A 21,338-nucleotide genomic window follows, 5' to 3' on the forward strand; every position below is an offset into this window, starting at 1 on the left:
TCCACCATACACTTACAGATATTAAGAAGCTTTCACTTAACACTGCTAAGGGTCTCCAAAGATTGGATTTAATTTAGGTTTATATTGGTTATATTATTATAACCCTTCAGGGTGTTTTCAGAAGCCTGTAAAGCAGTGAAGGAGTCATTTCCGACCCCATAAATCATATATATTCTTGATCAGAATCAACAGCAGAGTCCAACTAGCCATGTCTCGTTGACAAATATTTTTTTGACATTTTTGCCATTTTTTCAAAATTTGGTAATTCATTAAAATTGTCAAAAATTTACAAAAATTTTAATTTTTGTAAATTCTAAATTGAGTATGCAGACTTATTAACCTTATAAATACTAACATAGATCAGCTTTCCGAGTTAAAATTAATGCTCATTTGGCTAAGTTATGAAATTTTAAAATTTGTCTCTATACCACATTTCCATATAAAAATATAGATAAATATGGACTCAAAGAATAGTATTTTAATTTTAGTCACAAGCTTACAACTAAGTGAAGGAGTCATTTCCGACCCTGTAAATGATATATATTATTGATCAGAATAAAGAGCTGAATCGATCTAGGCATGTCTTGTTGATAACAAAATTTTTAAAAAATTTTCCCATTTTCTAAAAATTTTATAAGGGGTAACATCGTTAAAATTGTCAAAAATCGACAAACCTTTTAATTTTCGTAAATTCTAAATTCAATATGCAGATTTATTAATCTAATAAAAACTAGCCTAGGGTAGGTTTCCGAATTGAAATTAATGTTTTTTTGGCTTAGTCATGTGATTTTTAATCTTTGAAATGATTAAAAGATTGTCATCTAAAAATATTGATAAATAACGATTCCAACAAAGCAAATATTTTAAGCTTAGTTATGATTGAGTTCTGATACGATGTTATATTTCAATTGCATTTCGGCTTTCTGAAGTGTATTTAAATTAAATTTTAAATGATTTTATATTACATTTGGTAAGAATATGAGATTGATAAAACTAGAATTTGTGATAAAGACAAATCAAAGACCTGAATTTATATTTTTGAGATACAATAAAAGCTTATTTTTTAAATTAAACGCTGATAAATATTAAAATTCAACCACTTAAATAACAAAGAGCATTGAGATAATCAAGAGTATAATATTTTCAGAGTTCTCACCGATTTCTTCCAGTGTGCTTATCTAACCTCGTCAGACCAAACGAAAAGACGTATTTAAAACGCTGATAAGCTAACCAAGCAAAAAAAAGAGCCGAGCTGCAAGAAGCTCGCTCCTGTGTGGGTAAGTATTTCGTATAGCCAGCAGGGAGAGTGAAAATGCGAATACGGAATCTACATAAAATCGAAACCGCGTGAAACGAGTTTTTAGTTGTATTTAAGCAAGCGGCTGTCGCGCAACAATCGCTCGAAATATACCAAGAATCGTTCTCCGTCGCGTTTGAATTGATTAAAATAGAAGCGTTTCCTTCTCGTCGGACATGTTTGCATCTATGCGGCAAAGAAAGCATCTAATCAAAATCAAAGAACGCCAACGCGCCATAGGCAGCTGCTTATGAAACAAAATTAGAGAAGCTTCCAGCTTCCCAAAAGTGTGAATAAGATCAACATATAAGAATAATAAATACTAGAAAAATGGCCTCCAGACTGTGGACACTCTTTCTATTCCTGGCCAGTGCCGACTACGCTTACAGTGCTCCGTACACAATAAATCTAAGCCGTACTTGTCCCTACCACAATAGCTGCAATACATCGGTCAACCAGCATCAAATCGAGCGCCTGATGAGCTACGTGGACAGTGAGAGGCAGCCTTGTGATGACTTCTACGCCTTTGCCTGCGGAAAGTGGAGGGAAAAGCACGGCAGCGATGCCACGGCCACGACCATAAGCGAGGCCCAGATCAACGACCACTACGAGGAGCTCTTCGCAGAGCTGCAGCGGAATTCCAGCTACTTCGAATTCCCCATGTACAGGAAACTGGCAACCCATTTTCAAGACTGCCTTGCTCTCGGCAAGCCCAACCTGGGCCGCTATCTGGAGCTGCTGGACCAGAAGCTGCAGGCGTCCCTGAAGACCACGCACTGGTCGGAGCTGCTGGCTATTCTGGGCCAGTACGGTTACCACGGCCATTTTGTACTGCTGGAGGTGCGATGGCACAATGCCAGCCACCACATGCTCTTTCTGCTCCCGCACAACCATCACCTGAGCCTGAATCTCACCCCCGACATTTACGATGCCCTGAGTCGCCACAGCCTATCGGACGGAGCTTGGCCCCCCTACGAACAGCTCCGGGAACAGTTCAGACTCTTGGAGCACAACTTAACCAGTCTGGAGAGGTCCAAAATACCCGACGACAGCTTTACCCACCGCAGTCTTAAGGAGATTCGAGCGGAAGTGCCGGGAGTGGAGTGGGATCAAATATTAAGACTGCAGCTGAACAGGTCGGTGGGAGGCAATCAGGCCTTTCAAGTGGACGACCTGGCGGCCATCAAGCGTCTGGTGGAGTATCTCAACCAAGCCGACAACCTGCTGCTCAACCGCTACAGCCTGGCGAGGTTCCTCAGTCATCTCGTGGGCCTGCCGCACAACCCACTGGCCGACTGGAGTCCGGATAGAAAGTCGCTGTCCCTCCGGTGCATCCGCCACATGCGCCGCTCCCTCTACCTGCCAATGAACTACGTCTACGAGCACAGATTTTACACCCATCGACGGAAAGCCGATGAGCTCGTCATCCATCGAGTGTTTGAGGAGCTGCAAGGCCAGCTTGAGCGGAATTTGGACAACAATCCTTTCAACCTCAGCCAGGGTCTGGTGTCGTCGCTGAAGGACAAAATACACTTCATGCGCATTAACGTGGGCAATTTGCCGCCCAATGTGTCCGACCAGTTCTACTGGGAGGTCGATCGTCGGTGGGTAGTGGGCCACGACTTTTACGAGAACCACCTAAACAGCCTGCTCTACTATTACTCGGTTGTCTCCGATTTGGAGGGCACAACGAACCAGACGGAGCGCGAGATTTGGTACAGCTTTAACATGCACCAGCCCGAGTTTCCCGACAATATAGACGCCACGCCGTACTTCTATTGCCTGGGCGACATCATCTTTGTGCCGTACTCCTACGTCCGCCTGCCCTTCTTCCACGTCGACTTCTGGCCGGCTCTTCTGTACGGGGACCTGGCCAACACTTTGGGCCACGAGATGATGCATGCCCTCGACACGGACCTGGTCGACTATGATGCGTGGGGTCACATGAGCAACTTTAGCGACCAGCTCGGCCTAGTGCCGAGCTACATGGACGCAGTGAGTTGCCTCAATGACAGCGCCGTGATGGTGAACGAACGCACCTCGGACGTCAGTGGATCCCGGCTGGCGCTGGACACCTACGGAGGCGACTGGATGGATAATCCGGACGATGGCCGCCTCTACTTCCTGCAGTTCGCGCACTTCTTTTGCGGCGACGAGGGTGACATATACCATGATACGGGCAGCCAGCGCCTCAACTATGCCCTCAGCCAGGTGCCGAAGTTCGCCGAGGTGTTCGGATGCCAGAGCGGAACGGGGATGAACTCCGCGAATCAGTGCCGCTTCTGGTAGCGCAGTGAGCTCCTCTCTTAGTTGGTGTATAGCTTTAATTAGAAACCCCCAAGTATTGTGAATAAATTTCCATGTTTAGAAACTGAGAACGTTTCCCTTCTGCTTTCGTATGCGGCAAACCGACTACTCCCAGTCAGTGCCGACAAGGCAGACAAGTTAATTTTCAATTACGTGTCCTACGTGAGCGACCGAAAAATCGGCACGGAGTGTGGACCACAAGATGCTCCTGCCCGGTTGGAGTAGGAATCAAGCCCGGTCGAAACGACGTGCAGGCGGCAGCAAAACCTTTCAGTCGTCCTGCATCGACACACAAAAATTTGCCAGCTTCCGTGCCATGGCAAGAGTCGAGCACAGATACACGTTTGCGTGCCCCTGTTTGCCCACGGTGCGTATTTCTCAGCGTGTTTTTATTTATTTGCTAATTAGTACGCTTCCTGCCGCCTGCCGCATCTTTGTGTGTGTGTGTGAGTGTGTGGTCGATGCCAAAACAGAAAGAGAAACAGAAACCGTATACAGAGCACAGCATTCGAATCCGAGTCAACTCGGCGTGCCCCGTCAACTAGGCAACTTGTTGAAGGTCGTTGCGCGTATTACTCATACGCCGCATGGGCCGAGTGGAGTGGAGCGTGCTGGGAGGCGCGTGGCTGGCGCCCGGACTTTAACCTGGCAACCGCATTAATAGACCGTTAACTACCTGCCGGGAACACTGCACGTGAGCCGCGTGACAAGCAGGGGTCAAATCCAAGTCGTGGGCCATCTCTGATGAATGGCTGTCTGTCAGCCTGACTTTGCCTCGCGACAGTCGTAGAATTAAAGCGATTCGGTGATGAAGAACAATTGTTGTATTCGTAGGCACATAAAGCATGGGCTATGAATTAAACATAGATGGTGAACGCATGATAGTGAACCAGCAACAAGCGGAGCATTTCAGCTTGTTAGTTTATTGCCAGCATAATATTAAAGTATAATAACTTTAAGTCTGCACTCAATTATCTAAAGTTGTTTAGGACTAAACCTAAAAGTTGGAGCTATAAACAAAAGTTTTTCCCTTTATCCAATCATATTTTCATCCGGACTTCTTAACATTCTGAGGTCTAACTTAATGATCGGTTTACCCCTGTCTGGAGCGGCATAGTGCTGAGTCCAATGTTTTCAGATTTTAGGGCAACCGGGAAGCGAGACGCGAGAATCATGTCGGAACATATATCGCCCCTCGGTCGCTCCGCTGGCCTTATCAGCGCGGGCTTTCATTCATTCATGTAAGTCAAATCGACTGGGGAATTCATACATACATACATATAGTCCGATGGGCTTGCCTTATAATTAGGTTTTAAATAAACCGCTTCGCCGGCAGAAAGCGCGAGTTCGAGTGACGCAATCCAGCTGGGAAATTGCGCATAGTGTGAATCGGAAGCCACCGTCGCCGACACATAGTCAGTTTCGATCCGCACTGTAGCATGCTCGTATTCCAGGTCTGGGGGGCTTTGCTGGGATTTGGGGTCCGGCATCACGTGCTCCGTGGTTGCTGGCCGGACTCCGTCGAGGGAAACACGTGTTGCTCGCTGGGGGTACGAGGGCAACGACTGGCCGGTTCCGCATTGATTGATTGCTCGCCGGCAGGGAATGGGACATTGACGGACTGACGGCGCGGCGGCGGCTGATGAAATCACAGTTTGTCGGAGCGTCACTCAAGCCCGGTCGTGGGCTTGTAATTGGAATAAGCAAATTTCACAGCGATATATTAGTGCCAAGAGTGGGAAGAGACCTCTTGTGTAAGCCGCGAATGCCTGACTCAGCGATTAATTAGTTCAATTTCAATTGTGTTGTTGCGACAAACTTCATGATAACCTGCACCACCCTAATTAACCCGCACAGGAAGGGAGGCCCCCGTGCAGCTCATCCCCCCACCCGCACGAGTTGCCAAAACAAATGCGCAAAATGCCAGGTTCGGCGCCATCAACACAACATCCAGAAGCCAGAAATCTGCGGCGAGTCCTCCGTCTCCGTTGTCAGCGCCAGAGCCCGGTGGCTGCTATTCGAGGCTTACCCACACCCATGTGTGTGTCTGTCCATCGGCCTGCCGCCTAGTCTAGTTGGTCCACAAAGCCAAGCCGCGTGTGTTTATTATATAACAGTGTCCCGGTCTCCCTCCCCCTCTCCCCACCGCTGACATGTCGCGGCATTTCAGCTGTTAGAAGCGACCACAATGTTTCTAAATGTTTTTCGCCGGTTTTTCGGAGATTGGTTTGTCTATTATTATTTTTTTTTTATTTGTCTGCTTGTTTGAGTAACTACATATGTACATACATTTGTACATATGTGGCATTTGTCCAGCCGATTTCTGTTTCCCGTCGTTAGCATCATTGTTGTGCCTTTTATAATAGCCAGATATGTACATACATACAAACACAGACAAATGTAAAAAAACACGTGCGGGATTTCACACGAAAAGCGAACTTTGGGAAACAGAGCAATAAATCATTTTATATACATTCAACTTTTTCAGTGTTCATACAATTATTAAAGCAAATAAAGTCCAGAAAACCGAAATTGTGAAATTCTAATCTTTATAATTTTCGGGGGGAACTGTTTATACATTGCAAAAAACAAGTATCTGAAATTGGTAAGTTACTATATATTTTTGGCAACCTTTTTTGAGAGTATTTTTGAAGACGAAAAATGTAAATTTTAAAGGCATATTTTATATATGTATAATACATAATACACATATATATTTAGAATAGGAGTGAGAAATAGGGAGAAGTAGGTATTATAATATGTTTTTTATATTGCAAGTAAATGGATCAAATTTAAAATATACCCATTTTATTATACTCTACAATTTTGTGTAAAATTTTATGAAAATCGGACAACTATATCATGTAGCTCCCATAGGAACGATCGAGAAATTTATACAATTAAAAATGATAACTTTTTCAGTTTTCAACAGATCTTAAATTTGGTGTCAAATTTCATGAAAATCGAACAACTAAATCATATAGGTGCCATACAAACGATTGTTTAATGTAGAAGAAAAATGCTAATCTGTGAACGTAAAGCTGCATATATAATATGTATAGGTGAATGAAATGAAACCAGGTATTAGTTCATTGTTTTTAACACAAATATATATATAATTTATATTGTATGGATTCCTAGTCATAGAAGTTCTATCTGCAAGGGTATATAAGCTTCGGCGTGCCGAAGTTAGCTTCCTTTTTTGTTTTTAATTTAATGTTAATTCCAAAATTTCATTGCTAGGGCTTAATACAAAATCGTCTCTTTTTACTATTCATTGGTTAATTCCCTTTTTTACCAGTGTATGTATGTACTTTTAGAAAGATTAAGCAAGCATATTTAATATAAGAACTTCTGGGAACGGAATGGATATGTTTTTAATAGAGAAGTAGTATTAAATCCGTAAACGAAAAACACATTGGTGTCTGCAGTTTCCTTAGGAAGTGCAGTTCAAATTGAAACAAATAATTTTGGGACTGACATAACTTAAAGCCGTTGTCCTAGGGGGAAAAGTGGCAACTGGCAGCCGGCAAACAAATAAAACCCAAATATGCCGACCAATATTGCAGCTCTCAAAAGTATGCAATCATTTATTGAAATTTTCAGCAGTCAAGCGGCGATTTGTGTTTGCCAATGAATCCTTGTGCACACATTCATTCCGTTCAAAACGCTCCCCCGTCCAGGCATATGTGAGTGTGGGGAACTGCAATTAACTAACACACAAACATTGGCCAACACAAATTTCGGGCGCAGGACGAACTCTCTAGGATGCAGCACGCAGGACATTGACGAGTCATAAACGGGGCTTGTATATTTTGGTCAGTTGATTAATATGCGAGCTGTAATCATGACTCAAAGTGTGGGATCGTTGGGCCTGGGCCCAAACCTCTGACTCTGCCTGTGTGCATCGATTGCCGGGTATGAGCAAACACACCAATGACACAAATCCCGAGATGCGTAACGAGAATTTCAATTTCGAAGTGTGCCTGTGACCGGCTCAAGTCTCACGCTTTTTATAAATGAAGCCCACAAGGCGGCAGTGACATCCGCTGCTGGCGCCCGGCTCGTTTGCATATTAAGTCTGGGCCGAAGCGGAGCGCCCCGATTTTAATTAGTTTTAACCCGCGCCAAAAATGAGCCAAGCTGACAGCCGTGACCAGAATCACGCAGGCCGGAGTGCCATCGTCTTTGCCTAGCCTACTTTAAGTCCGGTTTAAAGTTGGCTAGGCGCAACTGTCGTCTAACAATAGGAACAAATATGAGTGGTAAAGAAAAACATGTCCCAATACTAGTAGGATGCACATAAACACACCCAGGCGAGGCATATCGGCGATGGCCGCTCTCATGTTGGCAAACATATGAAATGGCAACGTCGTCAGCGTTGATTATTATCAAACAGACAGCGAAGAAAGACGAAAGACAGTTGTCGACAGCATCAACAACAAGATTCGTTAAGTTCCGGAGTCAAAGCTAAATCTACCGAAGGAACACGACCAGGACAACACTCTATTTAACGCTCCACTAAATACAAAGTTGTTTAAAGCTCTAAGTAAGATTCCACCATGTTCATCAATCAGTTCACAGAACTGAATGATTAACTTAAATATATTTTGCTATTATTTTTAGATTCCAATAAAAGAAAATATATGTTATCATTGGCTGTAGCTCCTACATTCCTCATAATGTGACATCCAACTAGGTGTGTCTTTCGGTTATGCCCAAGCGGAAGCAGAGCATAACCAGACACCCAACGGTCGCAGGGCACTTGGACTGGCTCGTAAAGTCAAACGATGTGAAGACTCTGCACAAACACCCCAACTCGCCCATCTCCTCGTCCACTGGCACATATGTGCGACCTGTCAGTTACACGGACGGAGAGACGTTCCTCGGGAACGAACCCCTGCGGCCGCCCCGGCTATCTTGCACCGTTTTATCGGCAAAGCTCCCCTCACTGCGGCTTTTATTTGTCAAACAAAGTATTTTTATTGGCTTTTTTAGGGAGCTCTACCCCTCGGTATCCGAAGTCAGCTGACGGCCCGGCCTGACAGAAGCTCGAGGGGATCATGGGGAATAGTCCGGAATGGCCAGGAGCAGTGGCAGCGGCAGTGGCAGTGGCAGGAAGCGGAGGCCAGAAACGAAGGCGATGGCGGCGCGTGCTCCTTGTCTGCTAAATACTCGACACTTGGTATGTGATTGAAATAATGCCTGGCGATAATCCGTGCCTTATTAAATGGTCCCGGCAACACATTGGCAGTCACCACTGGATTTGGGTCTGGCAGGTGACTAAACTCGTATGCCTACATACATAAATGGGACCGGGCCCAAATTAAAATCTGTTGCTGCGACACTTTGACAGCCATTCTCGCCGTTCGGTATATCACTATAACCTCTGCTTATCAATATCTCATCTGAACATGAATTGCCCAAAGTGTCCATCTAGTGGGCCTAGTACAGGAGTGGCTCGAAGAAACTTTAATGAAAGGCACCTCGCCACCGCATGCCGGCGACCTTTATGTTGCTCAAACAAACTGTAAACGCTGACAAAGTGTTATTAACAACATTTAACTTGCGGCTTGAATATAAAACAAGATTAGCGGGCTTCTTAAGCAGCGGTAACAACTTTTTGCATTATGGCCAGGAATTAGCAAATACAAAGACAACCAAAACGAGGTGAAGAGCTAAGGTCAGAAAGTCAATCATTATATACCCTTTTTCAATTTAAATATAAAACTTTGTATAAGATATATAAATATTTATATAGTCGTAATATATAACAACGTGAAAAAGATACATCCCTAAAATAGGAAAGGGATATAGCGGTAGGTTATAGGGATCCTAAAAACAAGAGAAGATGGTTGGGAAAGTTTTAAGGTGACAGCTTTAAAACTCCGCTAGCTAATCCCATAGAATCAGGTGGAATCAGTGACTTTCTACAAAAACTGCAGAACTCTGTGAAAGGGCATAAAAAGGAGCATCGAGGAGGGGGAAAAAATTAAATGCAAACAACGAAATTGGGTGGCAGGCTGCTCAGATACGAAAATGCGTCAATAAAGAGCAGATTCGATTAACTCACGTTTGGTAGACGGGGGGACGGGACAGGAGATTAGGACTCAATACGGCGGAATCCAATCAGTGTGCCCCAAATGGGCGCGGAAGGGAGTTGACATTGAAAATTAGGTAAATTACCTCATGGGGGCGTTTGCCACGCTGCTACACTTCCACATTCCCCACTTTGCTCCCCGATGTGCGCCCCCTAATGCCATATATCTTGGCTGCATTTGTAACCAGTGCCTACACAACCGCGACACACCGCAAATTTCACTGCGGGAGGGTAACTTATGAGTTATGCGACCTCGCGCACAGAGCAAACATTAAAAATTCGATTATCTAACAAGCGGGGGTGGGTATGTTGCCTGATTTAATGACTGATTGGTGCATATATAAAATAATACGTTCCCTTTTCCTTTTCCTTGATGGAAGCCAAGCACGGAGGGAACTTTGTCACCTAGTAGTCACAGGTCGGGAGGGTCCATCAGGAGGTCAAAATCTGAACCCAACCCCAACGTCCATTTGTGTGCGCTGAACAACTAAGCACACACACTACCATATCCGAAGCGCTGTCGGCGATAAAGTTAATTTGCTGATTACAAAGTAACCTCTTCGCAATAATTTATGAGACCAGGTATATGCCGCTGTTGGGCAGTCCAGTGGTGGACTATGTTAAGACCGAATACAGGGTACACTATATTTACAAAGTATAACAATTTTACAATTTAATAGGACACCGCCTTTTGGTAGAAAAATATCTTAGAATTTTTTTAGAAAATATCTTATCTCTAACGGAACAAAAGAAATTATTTCGAGATGAAAGTAATAAGCAGGAATAATTTATAATCAAGTAAAAAACGAGAGAGGAATCAAACTTAAGAAAGACAAAGTTGAAAATCGATTGTAAATAAGTCAAGTCAAGTTATTTATATAAAAAACTTAAGGTAATTACTGTTTTTTGGCCATATTACATTCTCAATAAGACCTTAAATATTTACATTCTTTGACAATATTTATAGATTCTTTAATATGGTAATTTTTTTTGACTCAAGAAACAATAAAATAGATCTAGTGTTGGTAATACCAATTAAGAAAATACAATATATGATGCATATATGACTCCGTTACAACATATGACCAAAATATAATACCCTATTAGGATGTAATAAAAAAAAACTGACCAAAAACGTACCGAGGACATGTCCTGACCACGCAACTCTCTGCATTGTTGTCCTTGGCTGTGAGGCCTTTACCAAGCAAAAGGACATTAGTGGCCACCAAAGTATATAGAAACGGGTTGTCGCAGATCTTTTGTTTAGATTTTATTAGCCTATGGCAGGCCTACATGGGGCAAGAATGTTAAAACAATTTAATTTCTTGAATAACTCAGAGTTAAATATGTGATTACTGGTCTTTACAAGTAGCGAAGCGATTTCGCCATGGGTGACATAATATATATGGTAATTCAGTGTACTTCTTGGTCTTCCAAGTATAGTTCAAGCTATCATTTAATTTTACAAGTTCCTTTTACAGCTAAGATAAAGTTTAGAGCCTCATCCGGATGTTGGTTTAATCTTCCTTAGATTATTTGCTACCTATTTTAATGTTAGAGTTAGATTTTAGGCATTTCAAAAATTTTTTTCTGCGAGACTTACTGCTACTTAATATGAAGATTGCAAATCAAGAAAGAGCCTTCTGTTTGCTTTAAAATGAATCCCAGCTGTGCTATTTCTTTGATACGTTTTCTTTTTACTCGATATCCCTCGAGTCCGGTACCTTCACCTGAACCTGACCATAACCCTAGATTGTGGAAGCAGTTGCCTTTCCTTTTTTTTGCCCGTTCAAGATAAAAACTCGCCACACTCGCAACAATGGCAGCAACAACAACTGCCACTAAACTGTTCAAAAATTCAAGCGCAAATATTTGTTTCTTGGTCTGTTTGTTTGCTTGTTTGTAAAACTAATGAAATTTTTGCCATATTCGCCAGGCGGCTTCCAACCCAAAGCGAAAAAACATAAAACTTGACCGCAAAAAAAAGTATAAAAAAAATTAAAAGAAGAACCCAAAAAAATTAACGCCACCTTGAAAGCTGGGGCATCAGGCATCAGGGCAAGTAGAAGCGAAAGAAATATTAGACAAAGATGGCAGCGGCAGCTATGGGCCAGGGCTCGAAATCGGGAGGCAGAGTGAAAAATACAAAGCTAGCGGGCAAAGTCAGAGCGCGCCAGCCAGATTATTATGTCAAGTCACGTTTATGAGAGTAATTTCGACAAGACAACCCCCCGCCTCTGCCTGGGCCAGGACCATCTGCACAGAGCTCCGGAGCTCCAGAGTCCTGAGTCCTGAGTCCGGACCGCGGCCCACATCCGGAGGACGCTTGTTAAACGGGGAACGCGACATTGCAGCAGTTAAGACACCGCTCGCGGCCAGTCAATAAACCGTTAAAACCTCACTAGGAGCACAGCGGCAAACGGAGATATATATTTTGGATACCCGACAGTGCAACTCTTCTTCAGTTTCAAAGGAGGCCCGAAACCATATAGCTGAAATTTGGCTTAATTTTGAAAATGTTGGTGAAATTGTTGCAAAAAGTATTCGGGTGCAGATTTAAATGTTATACTAACATATCTAGTGAGATGATGCATTATTGAGCAGCTTCTTGTTATCAGTTTTCTAGTGAAGAGTAAATACCTTATAAAGGGACTTTGAAGATAAATAATGTTGTGAAATCAGGTACTTGTCTTTAAAAGCAACGGATACAATGATTAAGTTCTACAGGAACCACTGTAAGCATTACTATTCCTGATATAACTAACAAATTAATACAGAATATAATAGTATAGGTAGGAACTATTCGCTTGAAAAGTACTTATTTGCATAAATGATTACATAAACGCTTACATTTCATTTATTTTATCTGAATTATTTATTGTATGCCTGAGTCAGTTTTGATAAGCAATGCTTATTAATAAAGTTAGATAGCAATCACATTTATTAGAATTAAGCACACTGCCTAGTAAAACACTATTTCTATAAGGTGAAAATTACCCTTTATAAATGTCTCTGAAAATTAAACTAGATCTTGAGTGCTAAGAAAGAATATCATAAAGTCATAAGTAAAGTTTCAAAGGGTTTTGCTTTTGTAATACTCACAATGTGTTTCCCGATGACTAGTGTTCACATTAAACTTAAAAGCTTTGTTACAATGGTAAAATATTATCAGTTATCAAAGCGTTGCGATGCGATTAGTATGGTTTTGCTCGGCCATTTTGTGCCTTATAGATTTCACCAATTCAAATGAAATTGGTCGGGTAATATATATGCAATGAGTCAGTTGACCTCTTCTATAATATAATCTTTATATAACCACAGATGTCAACAAGTCCTAAATCAAACCGAGAAAAACTGAACAGGTAAGAACATATTCGATGTAAACACAAGCTAATAAGAGTTATAATGACAGGCAAAAACTGGAACTAGATGCGATATACAAAGAATCACTGTCCAAAATCAACGATAACCCTGGTAGTCTAAGTACCTCTAATATCGTTCAGCACATTATTGAATTGAATGCAACAGGACTTGCCGAAAGCTATCCTTCGCAGTGTCCCTCACTGCCCACATCGCACGGCATTTACACAGTTCAAGTGTCGGGACTGGATCCTTTTCAGGTGTCATGCGATGCCAAAATTGCCGGTCCTGGTTGGACTGTGATTGCCCGTCGCACCAGCAATAAATTGAATTTCTTTCTCAATTGGGTTGAGTACAAGAATGGATTTGGCGATCTCACAAAGGACTTCTTCATTGGATTAGATAAACTGCACGCCATAACCAAGTCACAGCCCCACGAACTATACATACACCTTGAGGACTTCGAAGGACAGACGCGCTATGCGCATTACGATGACTTTTTCGTTGAAAGTGAAAACCAATTTTATGCAATGACAAAGTTGGGCATATTTACTGGAGATGCCGGCGACTCCCTGATCCAGAACAAGAACCAAAACTTCTCCACTTACGACAGAGATAACGATGCGTGGGACAAGAACTGTGCCGCAGAGTACATGGGTCCTTGGTGGCACATCAACTGCACTCATAGGTATTATTCTTTACTTATATATAAATTTGTCTAAAAAATACTTTTCTTACAGTAATCTTTTTGGCCTGTATCTTCACGGAGACGAAGGTGAAATTTTGCAATGGAAGGGTATAGTTTGGCCTTCTTGGCGAAAGGAGACATATTCGTTTAAAGTGATGCAAATGATGATTCGGCCCAAATGCTTATGTTCAATGAGGAAATAGATTGAATGCTGCTCTGTTACGAAAATTGAAAACAATTCGAACACGAAAGCGCTCCAAGCGGAAAGCAGCAGCGACAGAAACATCGATTTTTCCTGCTATAAACGGCAGACTACCATAAACTGAACACTACACTTTCAATTTATAGAACGCACTCTATGTTTTATTTCCTAAACATAATAAAGAATACCAATTTTTAAGGGCAATAATTTTAAATATTAATTAAAGAGCTTTTTAAAATATAAATGGTAATAGCAATGTATGTTTGTCTACGCTATTCTATGATTCAACATTTCTTAAATACCTTTTTCGTCGAGCTCATTTTACAACCACTGCGTATACCTTCCATTCCAATCGAATTTTCTATGTTCTATGTAAGTAATCTACTTTTTCTGTCTATGTTCCATGTGCTATGATTTTCCATATTTTCTTTGCTATGAACTCAGTTTTTTTATGTTCAATGTTTTCAGTTTTATTTAGAATGTAACCTGGCGTTTTGTTCTACTTTCTGTTCTTTCTATGTTCTATTTCTATATTTTCATATATCGATGTTCCGACTGGTATTTCTGAATAATAATTTTGGGAAATTTGATTTAATGGAATTTTCAAAGTTCCATTAGGACTTAATTAAAGTAAATAGGATATCTTTTAGCCTTTATATACTATGTTCTATGTTCCAAATTTTACACAATCAATATTTAGCTTCTTATGAAATATACAGATGTAAAGTTCTATGTCTGTAATACATTTTGAAGTCCTTTAGAAGTCTTAGACATTCAAATCTATGTTTATTCTAGTAGGCGTTCTATATTTTTTATAAGACATTTGGCGCATGCGCCACAATTCTTTATGAAATTATACATACACTCATAAAAAAATTCAATCATTTTGATGCTAATGGTGTTAAGACTACGTCTTTATTAGTCTTTTCAGTGTATGTATCCTTATGAACACTTTAAAGCTTTTTAGGCGTCTATATCCTGAAACCAGAGGGAAAGAGCTTAGAACAGAGGTCAGGGTAAAATGTATAAACTTTAGTTGGGGCGCGGTAATAATTTCAATGTTTACATTTTGTGTTCGAACACAAATGTAAATATTATTTTTTTTAGTACCTGAAAAGCTTAAAATACCATTCAAACTGTTGAAATTTTGAAACCAACAACTAAGCTTACGAGAATTATTATATTATTTTATTATTGGTTATTCGAAAATAAAATAAATACATTTAATTCCATACTATTATTATTTCTAGACGTCCGAGTCCAACACATAGAAATAGATAGATCCCTGCTCATATATAATTATGCACGTATAGTTGTATCCAGTTCACCTCTCGCTCGTTTCCAGTAGAATTGAGGGACTTTGAAGAGTGCAAAGAATATAAACTCTATAAGACTAATAATTGAGCATCCCAAGCAAAGCTGACAAATTCCGCCAAAGGAAACTGTAGGAATTAATTTTAAAAATAAATAGTAATAGAAAAACTAATTAAATCACATAACATACCGATCAAGTCCACCCAGGTGTAGATCAAGTTGGTTTTGTAGACAAGCATGGAGGGTTTTTTAAAGTACACATTTAGCCAGGTGTTTCTGAGGCGACTCGAGTTCGCCTGCGGCCAAGGCTGCTGAACGCTCTTGCGCATGTCAGTCACCAAGGTCAGGGACTTGCAGTTGTGCAGACACTCGCACAGCAGACCCGACTCCTCCCGGTGGACGTACGGGTGCTCCCCCACCTGCTCGAAGTTCTGCAAGAGGTGGTTGTGCGATGACAGGCACGGCAGGTCCTTCAGTCTGCAGGCGGGGTATTCGGAGGGTGGATAGAACAGATCCAGGGTGCAGTTGCAGTAGCGCATCAGATATCGCTGCTGGCACTCGGCCTGGCAGTTCTCCAACATGTACTTCTGACCCTCCAAGGTCTGGAAGTGTTCGCTGTCCTGCTCGTAGTCCATCACGCAGCGCCGCCACCGCGAGGGCAGGCTCAAGGTGCTATCGTCGAAATAATGGTACACGGCTGTGACGGCCACATTGGTCCGGTAGTGGGGCATCACTTCGATATCGAAGCCAAACCACACATCGGGCTCCACCACGTTCAGCTGTGGAATATGTGCTGTTCTATAAGAGCCTTCAGGCTTCAAGGATCTGTACAACCCACCAGAAATCCTTTTTGACCCATGTTCCCCGGAGCGTGGCTGTCTTCGTGTAGCTGTAGTCGGAGTAGCAGTCCCGTGTTTATGCCAGTATCCGTGCCCCTTCGCTGCTCCAGCTCATTGAAGGCCAGACACAATCCCAAGGGCAAGCGGCGTGGTCTGAACATCCTACAGCAATCGCGGGACGCAGTTTGCCAGTGACAATCTGCTAGTATTTCGTCACATCTCCAAGACAGCTCCGTTACAATTTGCGTGAAGTTAAGATGGTTCAGATCGTCCAGGTACTCACCCTGCAGGGTATCGAACACGTTGAACTGATGGAAACTCAAGCCGTCGTAGGCGGTAAGTATGCGCTCGAAGAGTTCCTCTTGAGCCAACGTAATGTTGTACCGCAGCTTGACTTCCGGTAGCCGAGACCAGTTCAGTCGATTCCTGTTACAGATGATGACCACCGGGAAGGCGATGTGATGTATGGATGCGTGCGAGTGCGCCACTATGGTCTTGAACTGTTTGCTGTGGTAACGCTCGCCCAGCAGATAGCTTACATAGATGAGAACCGAGCAGGCACAGATCAGGGCAAGGGACCACAGAAACCTGGCAGGGGAATCTCCCAATCAATTGAAGCCCAGAGTTTGAAAGCTTTTCTTACCTCATTCGTCGTCGCATTGTCGGCAGAAAGAGCAAATATAGTCCATGGATATGTGACCTACTGATGTAGGTTTCCAGTAGATCCATCCAGGCTGTCTTTTTATCATTTTTCCTCTCCTTGGTGGGATACCTTTTCTGCCAGGCATCGACAGGGAGAAAACGTTTGACTTTGCGAACGGGTCGAGTGAACATAGTGTAGTTTCTTCTTTACAAGAAGGTCATGGCTTTTATAGCAAACCAAGCATAGATATATCAATTTTTAGGGTAATATAAAGGTATAGTTAATATGTACAACGGTTGTGGAAGTATCCGGAATAGTTATCAAACTCTAATCTAATAAAAGATTTAAAACATGTATTGATATATATTTATTTATTTTTATAAATGCTCAAAGAGCCTCTTCATCACACATTATAAATAATCAAGAAATATAGTATTGCCTTGTGTAGGAAGAGTATTCCAACTGGTTACAAACTGTCTCAGTCACCTGATTGAAGGTAATTTCTAATCAGTGTTTGCAAATCATTTGCGATAGATAGCATTCAATTGAACCTATTTCGGTGCCAATTAGTCTGACACATTTAGCTGGCTGTTGGGGGATGCAAATCGGGTCAAATCTCTTGGGGATACTGGGTCGATTGGCGTGACCTTTTGGGCGGAAGCCGCGTTAGCTTTATGGCTTATGGGCGCCAAGCACGTCAGACCCAGGCATTTCTCCGACATGACAAGGCGTTAATAGGGACCTAATTACCGGCTGCATTCTGGCACGCATATTGGTAAGTTAGTATAAAAGTCCTGGACTGTCCAGCGACCAGACTCAGTCCGGAACCGCCATGACGCTAGTCTACTTTTCATCGGCAAGCCAAGCGCCAACATCATTACCGCGACGTTATGCACACCAGCTGGCGCAGTCTGCCTGGCAGCTGGCCCTTCGGTTCGGTAGACGCACCACCATCCATGGCCTGGACAGGCTTCTCAGCGCCAAGGCCAGACGGTGGGAGCGCTTCATCTGGCTTTGCACCTTTGTCAGCGCATTTCTGGGAGCGGTGTATGTGTGCCTGATACTCTCGGCGCGCTACAACGACGGTCATTTCCAGACGGTGGTGGACAGCACACGCTACCCGGTGTACCGCATACCCTTCCCGGTGATCACGATCTGCAACCGGAATCGCCTGAACTGGCAGCGCCTGGCTCAGGCCAAATCCAGGTTCATGGCAAACGTTAGCGACACTGCCTTGTTGTCGCTGTTCGAACGCATTTTGGGCAGCTACGATGACGCCTACTTCGGTCACTTTCAGTCCTTCGAGAGGCTACGTGGCCAGCCGACGGAGCTGCTAAGCCACATCAACTTCAGCCAGGTGGTGGACTTTATGTCATGGCGCTGCGACGAAATGCTCTCGGACTGCATGTGGCGTCACTTTACATACAATTGCTGCGACATCTTCTCCAAGAGACGGAGCAAGAACGGGCTGTGCCTGGCCTTCAACACCGTAGAAACGGAAGAGGGCAGACGCATGCAGCTCCTGGATCCCATGTGGCCCTGGCGCACAGGATCGGCAGGACCCATGACTGGCCTATCTGTGAGGGTCCTGATCCAAGCAAGCAAGCACTGGCCGGGCAGGCATAATGAGAAGGGCATCGATGTCATGGTCACCGAGCCGTTTGTGTGGCACAACAATCCATACTACATTCCGGCCAATACGGAGACAGCGCTAGAGATAGAACCTATTATCTATTTCTACGACAATGACACGCGAGGAGTTCGCTCCGATCAACGTCAATGTGTCTTCGATGTGAGTAAATGGGAAGTTTAAGCCAAGAAATTAGAATACGCCCTTTAGAGCCACTTAAAATTCAAATTGCTTCTTCTGCCTCTAACCTTTTACTCAATCAAATGAATCCTTAATTTGCACATATTTTCATATTGACTGCATCCTAGGATGAGCACAACAGCGACGACTTCAAGTCCTTGCAAGGCTACGTTTACATGATTGAGAATTGCCAATCGGAGTGCCATCAGGAGTACTTAGTGCGTTACTGCAATTGCACAATGGACTTGCTTTTTCCACCGGGTAAGCACGTTTCGCCCAACCGCAGCACAGCTTTCGAATTCACCCAAACCCCTTAATCCTTTTGCAAAGGCCAATATCGGTCATGCCGGTCGCAGGATTTGCTCTGCCTGGCGGAGCACAATGGTAAGTGGGAGGAAGTGGCCAAGCCCCCGTCCTCTGACCCATAACCTTCATCCGCAGACCTGCTCTCGTACTCCCATCAGCCGGGCGAGAAGGGCTTTGTCCGGAACAATTTCGAGGGGATGGTCTGCAAATGCTTTCGCAACTGTTACTCGCTTAACTACATCAATGACGTCCGTCCAGCTTTTCTGCCGCCGGACGTTTCTGGCAACTCCTCATATGTCGATTTGGACGTGCACTTCCGTTTCGAGACCATAATGGTGTATCGCACCAGTCTCGTCTTTGGCTGGGTGGATTTGATGGGTCAGTATGCTTTCTTTAAATCCACCATTCAACTATGAATTCATTAACAGTTAATTTATTAATAAATCCCATCAATGTATCCTAACTCGACCATTTTTATTTGAATATTAATTACCGATTCTACTTCAATTGGTTTACTAAGAACTACAGGTACTTGTCTAATTAGTTCAGTAGGTCCAACTAACATCCTTTTCTTGATGTTTTCACAGTTAGCTTCGGTGGCATCGCAGGACTTTTCCTTGGCTGTTCCCTAATTAGCGGCATGGAATTGGCCTACTTTCTCTGCATTGAGGTGCCGGCCTGTGGCATCGACGGGTTGCGTCGCCGATGGCAAAACATGGCCACAACCACGCCCACCCAAACGCTGAGCTTCCGTCAAAATACGCCCAGTCAGCTGATGGAGAACTACGTTATGCAGCAGAAGGCGGAGCAGGCGCGCCGGCAGACGGCCAACTTCCAAAATTGGCAACGCCTAACGTTCGCCCATAAGCATGTTATTAGCAAGTGAATAATGCGACCTAATAAAATATGTATTTGCACGGAATCATTGGCGGCAAAAGGTCCGACTAAGTGGCTGCCGGGTTGATAGTTGGCATACTCAGCTGCCACCGAGTCAACAAACAAATTGTGCTCATTTTTCAGGCTCGCAATTGTCAGTAACCCCTCGAGAAGGCGCCTTTCTCAGACACCCGAGAAATTGAGTGTCTGCCGTCTGACTGCTCCCTCCTCCCTCCTCCCTAAGGACTCTGGTTGCGGGTTCTGGCCGCACGTTGACAGCTTCATTGCCAGACATTGTTAATCAAAATTGAGGTTAAGTCGTGCCCCCGAAGCCGGTGGCCTCTGTGGGAAATACTTTGCCGGAAGTTTATTGAGACATTTGTTTGGCCCATGGCCGAGACAGCCCTTGAAACCCGAAAGGCGGTTACGCTGCAATTAAGCAGAGTTTGTGTATTGGGCTAGGTTTGGGACATGGAAGCGGTCCTTCAAATGGACACTCCTCACCAAATGGGAGTTGCCACCAATTATTCATCTTTTGTGAGTTATATTCATCAGTAAATGTCAGTATACAAATTTTACATTATTTTTCTTACATTTAATTTTCTGGATTTTTATATTATCTGGAACACGGGTCGTATACTTAATTTTCGGACCATTCAAATGTCTTCTGGCTTAAGCTTGGTGTTTTAAATAGTTTACCTTTCTTTCGTCAATAACTTTATAAACAAATCAAATACTCATTTATTTTTTGGAGTACGTGTCGTATACTTAATTTTCTGACCATTCATTTGTCTTTTCAGCTTCTTGGTGTTTTGAATAGTTTTTCTTTTATTCGTCAATAATTTTACAAACAAATCAAATACTCTTATTCCCTATTCAAACCCAATATGTTAATCATAAGAATTGACCTGGTAAGGTTTATGCGACTCAAACTACTTTACACCTGTTCAAGGTAATCCTGCCTTTTATGGACTTCTTATCCGTTTTTCCCAACTAGCGTCACAGAAGCAAACAATGACGGTGGCTGTGGCGAATTAAATTTAAAAATATCACATTTGATTTGTGGCAAATCTTCTCAATGCCAACACTGGATGGCAGGTAAGTGGCGGTAGTTCGGGACTGGTAAAATATTTACGCTGTCAGCGCACAGTTGATGAAGTCAACTTGTCAAACAGTGTTGCCTGCTGCATTTGCCGGAATGTGGAGCATACGGCACTAAGGGAATGGGGATTGGCCAATAAATGTCAAGGCAGCCTTTTCTTGTCGGTTGAAGCTCGACGTGGATGTGGAAGTCTTTGTTTCCAGCATATTGATACAATTTGACAAGGCGAAGACGCTTTCACATAATCATTCACAAATTCTAGAGGCTAAATCTAAGCAGTATATGTAAAGATATTAAACGCCGATTTTGTGACTAAGTCCCAACGTCATTGAACTCAGTAAATGTTAATTGTTAGATTATAAATAAATATGTTAGGCAAGTAAGTAGTATTCTTTGCAAAAGGTTAAGACTTTAGAGACCGTAGCAGTAATCCTCCAAAAGAGAATCTAGTCTACAAAACTCGAGAAGCCAAATTTATCTGTTTCATATTGACC

The 21,338-nt window shown here is 43.0% G+C and overlaps 4 protein-coding genes across 7 annotated transcripts; 3 read left to right on the forward strand and 1 right to left on the reverse strand.

Annotated features, from left to right (window-relative positions):
* The first annotated feature begins 664 nt into the window (after positions 1 to 664).
* Nepl4 (Neprilysin-like 4) lies at positions 665 to 3,672 on the forward strand. 3 transcript variants are annotated; one of them, XM_086841014.1, is made up of 2 exons: positions 665 to 740; positions 1,170 to 3,672. In XM_086841014.1, exon 2 carries the CDS (start codon positions 1,628 to 1,630, stop codon positions 3,584 to 3,586), a length of 1,959 nt encoding a protein of 652 aa, XP_086697140.1. In that variant the 5' UTR covers positions 665 to 740; positions 1,170 to 1,627; the 3' UTR covers positions 3,587 to 3,672. The 3 variants fall into 3 exon arrangements, with proteins under 3 accessions (XP_086697140.1, XP_086697139.1, XP_020810446.1); XM_086841013.1 differs by having other exon boundaries at positions 720 to 970; positions 1,148 to 3,672; XM_020954787.2 differs by having other exon boundaries at positions 720 to 970.
* Positions 3,673 to 3,712: 40 nt separating this feature from the next.
* On the forward strand, positions 3,713 to 14,147 carry LOC110183312 (techylectin-5B). 2 transcript variants are annotated; one of them, XM_086841016.1, is made up of 4 exons: positions 3,713 to 6,209; positions 13,026 to 13,066; positions 13,117 to 13,752; positions 13,805 to 14,147. In XM_086841016.1, the coding sequence occupies exons 2-4, from the start codon at positions 13,026 to 13,028 to the stop codon at positions 13,953 to 13,955; spliced, it is 828 nt and encodes a 275-aa protein (XP_086697142.1). In that variant the 5' UTR covers positions 3,713 to 6,209; the 3' UTR covers positions 13,956 to 14,147. The 2 variants fall into 2 exon arrangements, with proteins under 2 accessions (XP_086697142.1, XP_086697141.1); XM_086841015.1 differs by lacking the exon at positions 3,713 to 6,209 and adding an exon at positions 12,887 to 12,964.
* A 973-nt stretch (positions 14,148 to 15,120) lies between these two features.
* Positions 15,121 to 16,941, reverse strand: ppk14 (pickpocket 14). Its single transcript, XM_020951571.2, has 4 exons — positions 16,751 to 16,941; positions 16,107 to 16,695; positions 15,459 to 16,047; positions 15,121 to 15,396 (listed from the first exon to the last, which is right to left on the reverse strand). The coding sequence occupies exons 1-4, from the start codon at positions 16,939 to 16,941 to the stop codon at positions 15,254 to 15,256; spliced, it is 1,512 nt and encodes a 503-aa protein (XP_020807230.2). The 3' UTR covers positions 15,121 to 15,253.
* A 641-nt stretch (positions 16,942 to 17,582) lies between these two features.
* On the forward strand, positions 17,583 to 19,788 carry ppk7 (pickpocket 7). Its single transcript, XM_020951583.2, has 5 exons — positions 17,583 to 18,542; positions 18,689 to 18,821; positions 18,891 to 18,944; positions 19,002 to 19,244; positions 19,454 to 19,788. The coding sequence occupies exons 1-5, from the start codon at positions 17,583 to 17,585 to the stop codon at positions 19,750 to 19,752; spliced, it is 1,689 nt and encodes a 562-aa protein (XP_020807242.2). The 3' UTR covers positions 19,753 to 19,788.
* Positions 19,789 to 21,338: the final 1,550 nt, after the last annotated feature.

Source organism: Drosophila serrata, unplaced genomic scaffold (genome assembly GCF_035046125.1).
Source record: "Drosophila serrata isolate PLE 108 unplaced genomic scaffold, ASM3504612v1 contig_100, whole genome shotgun sequence".
Lineage (NCBI taxonomy): Eukaryota > Metazoa > Arthropoda > Insecta > Diptera > Drosophilidae > Drosophila > Drosophila serrata.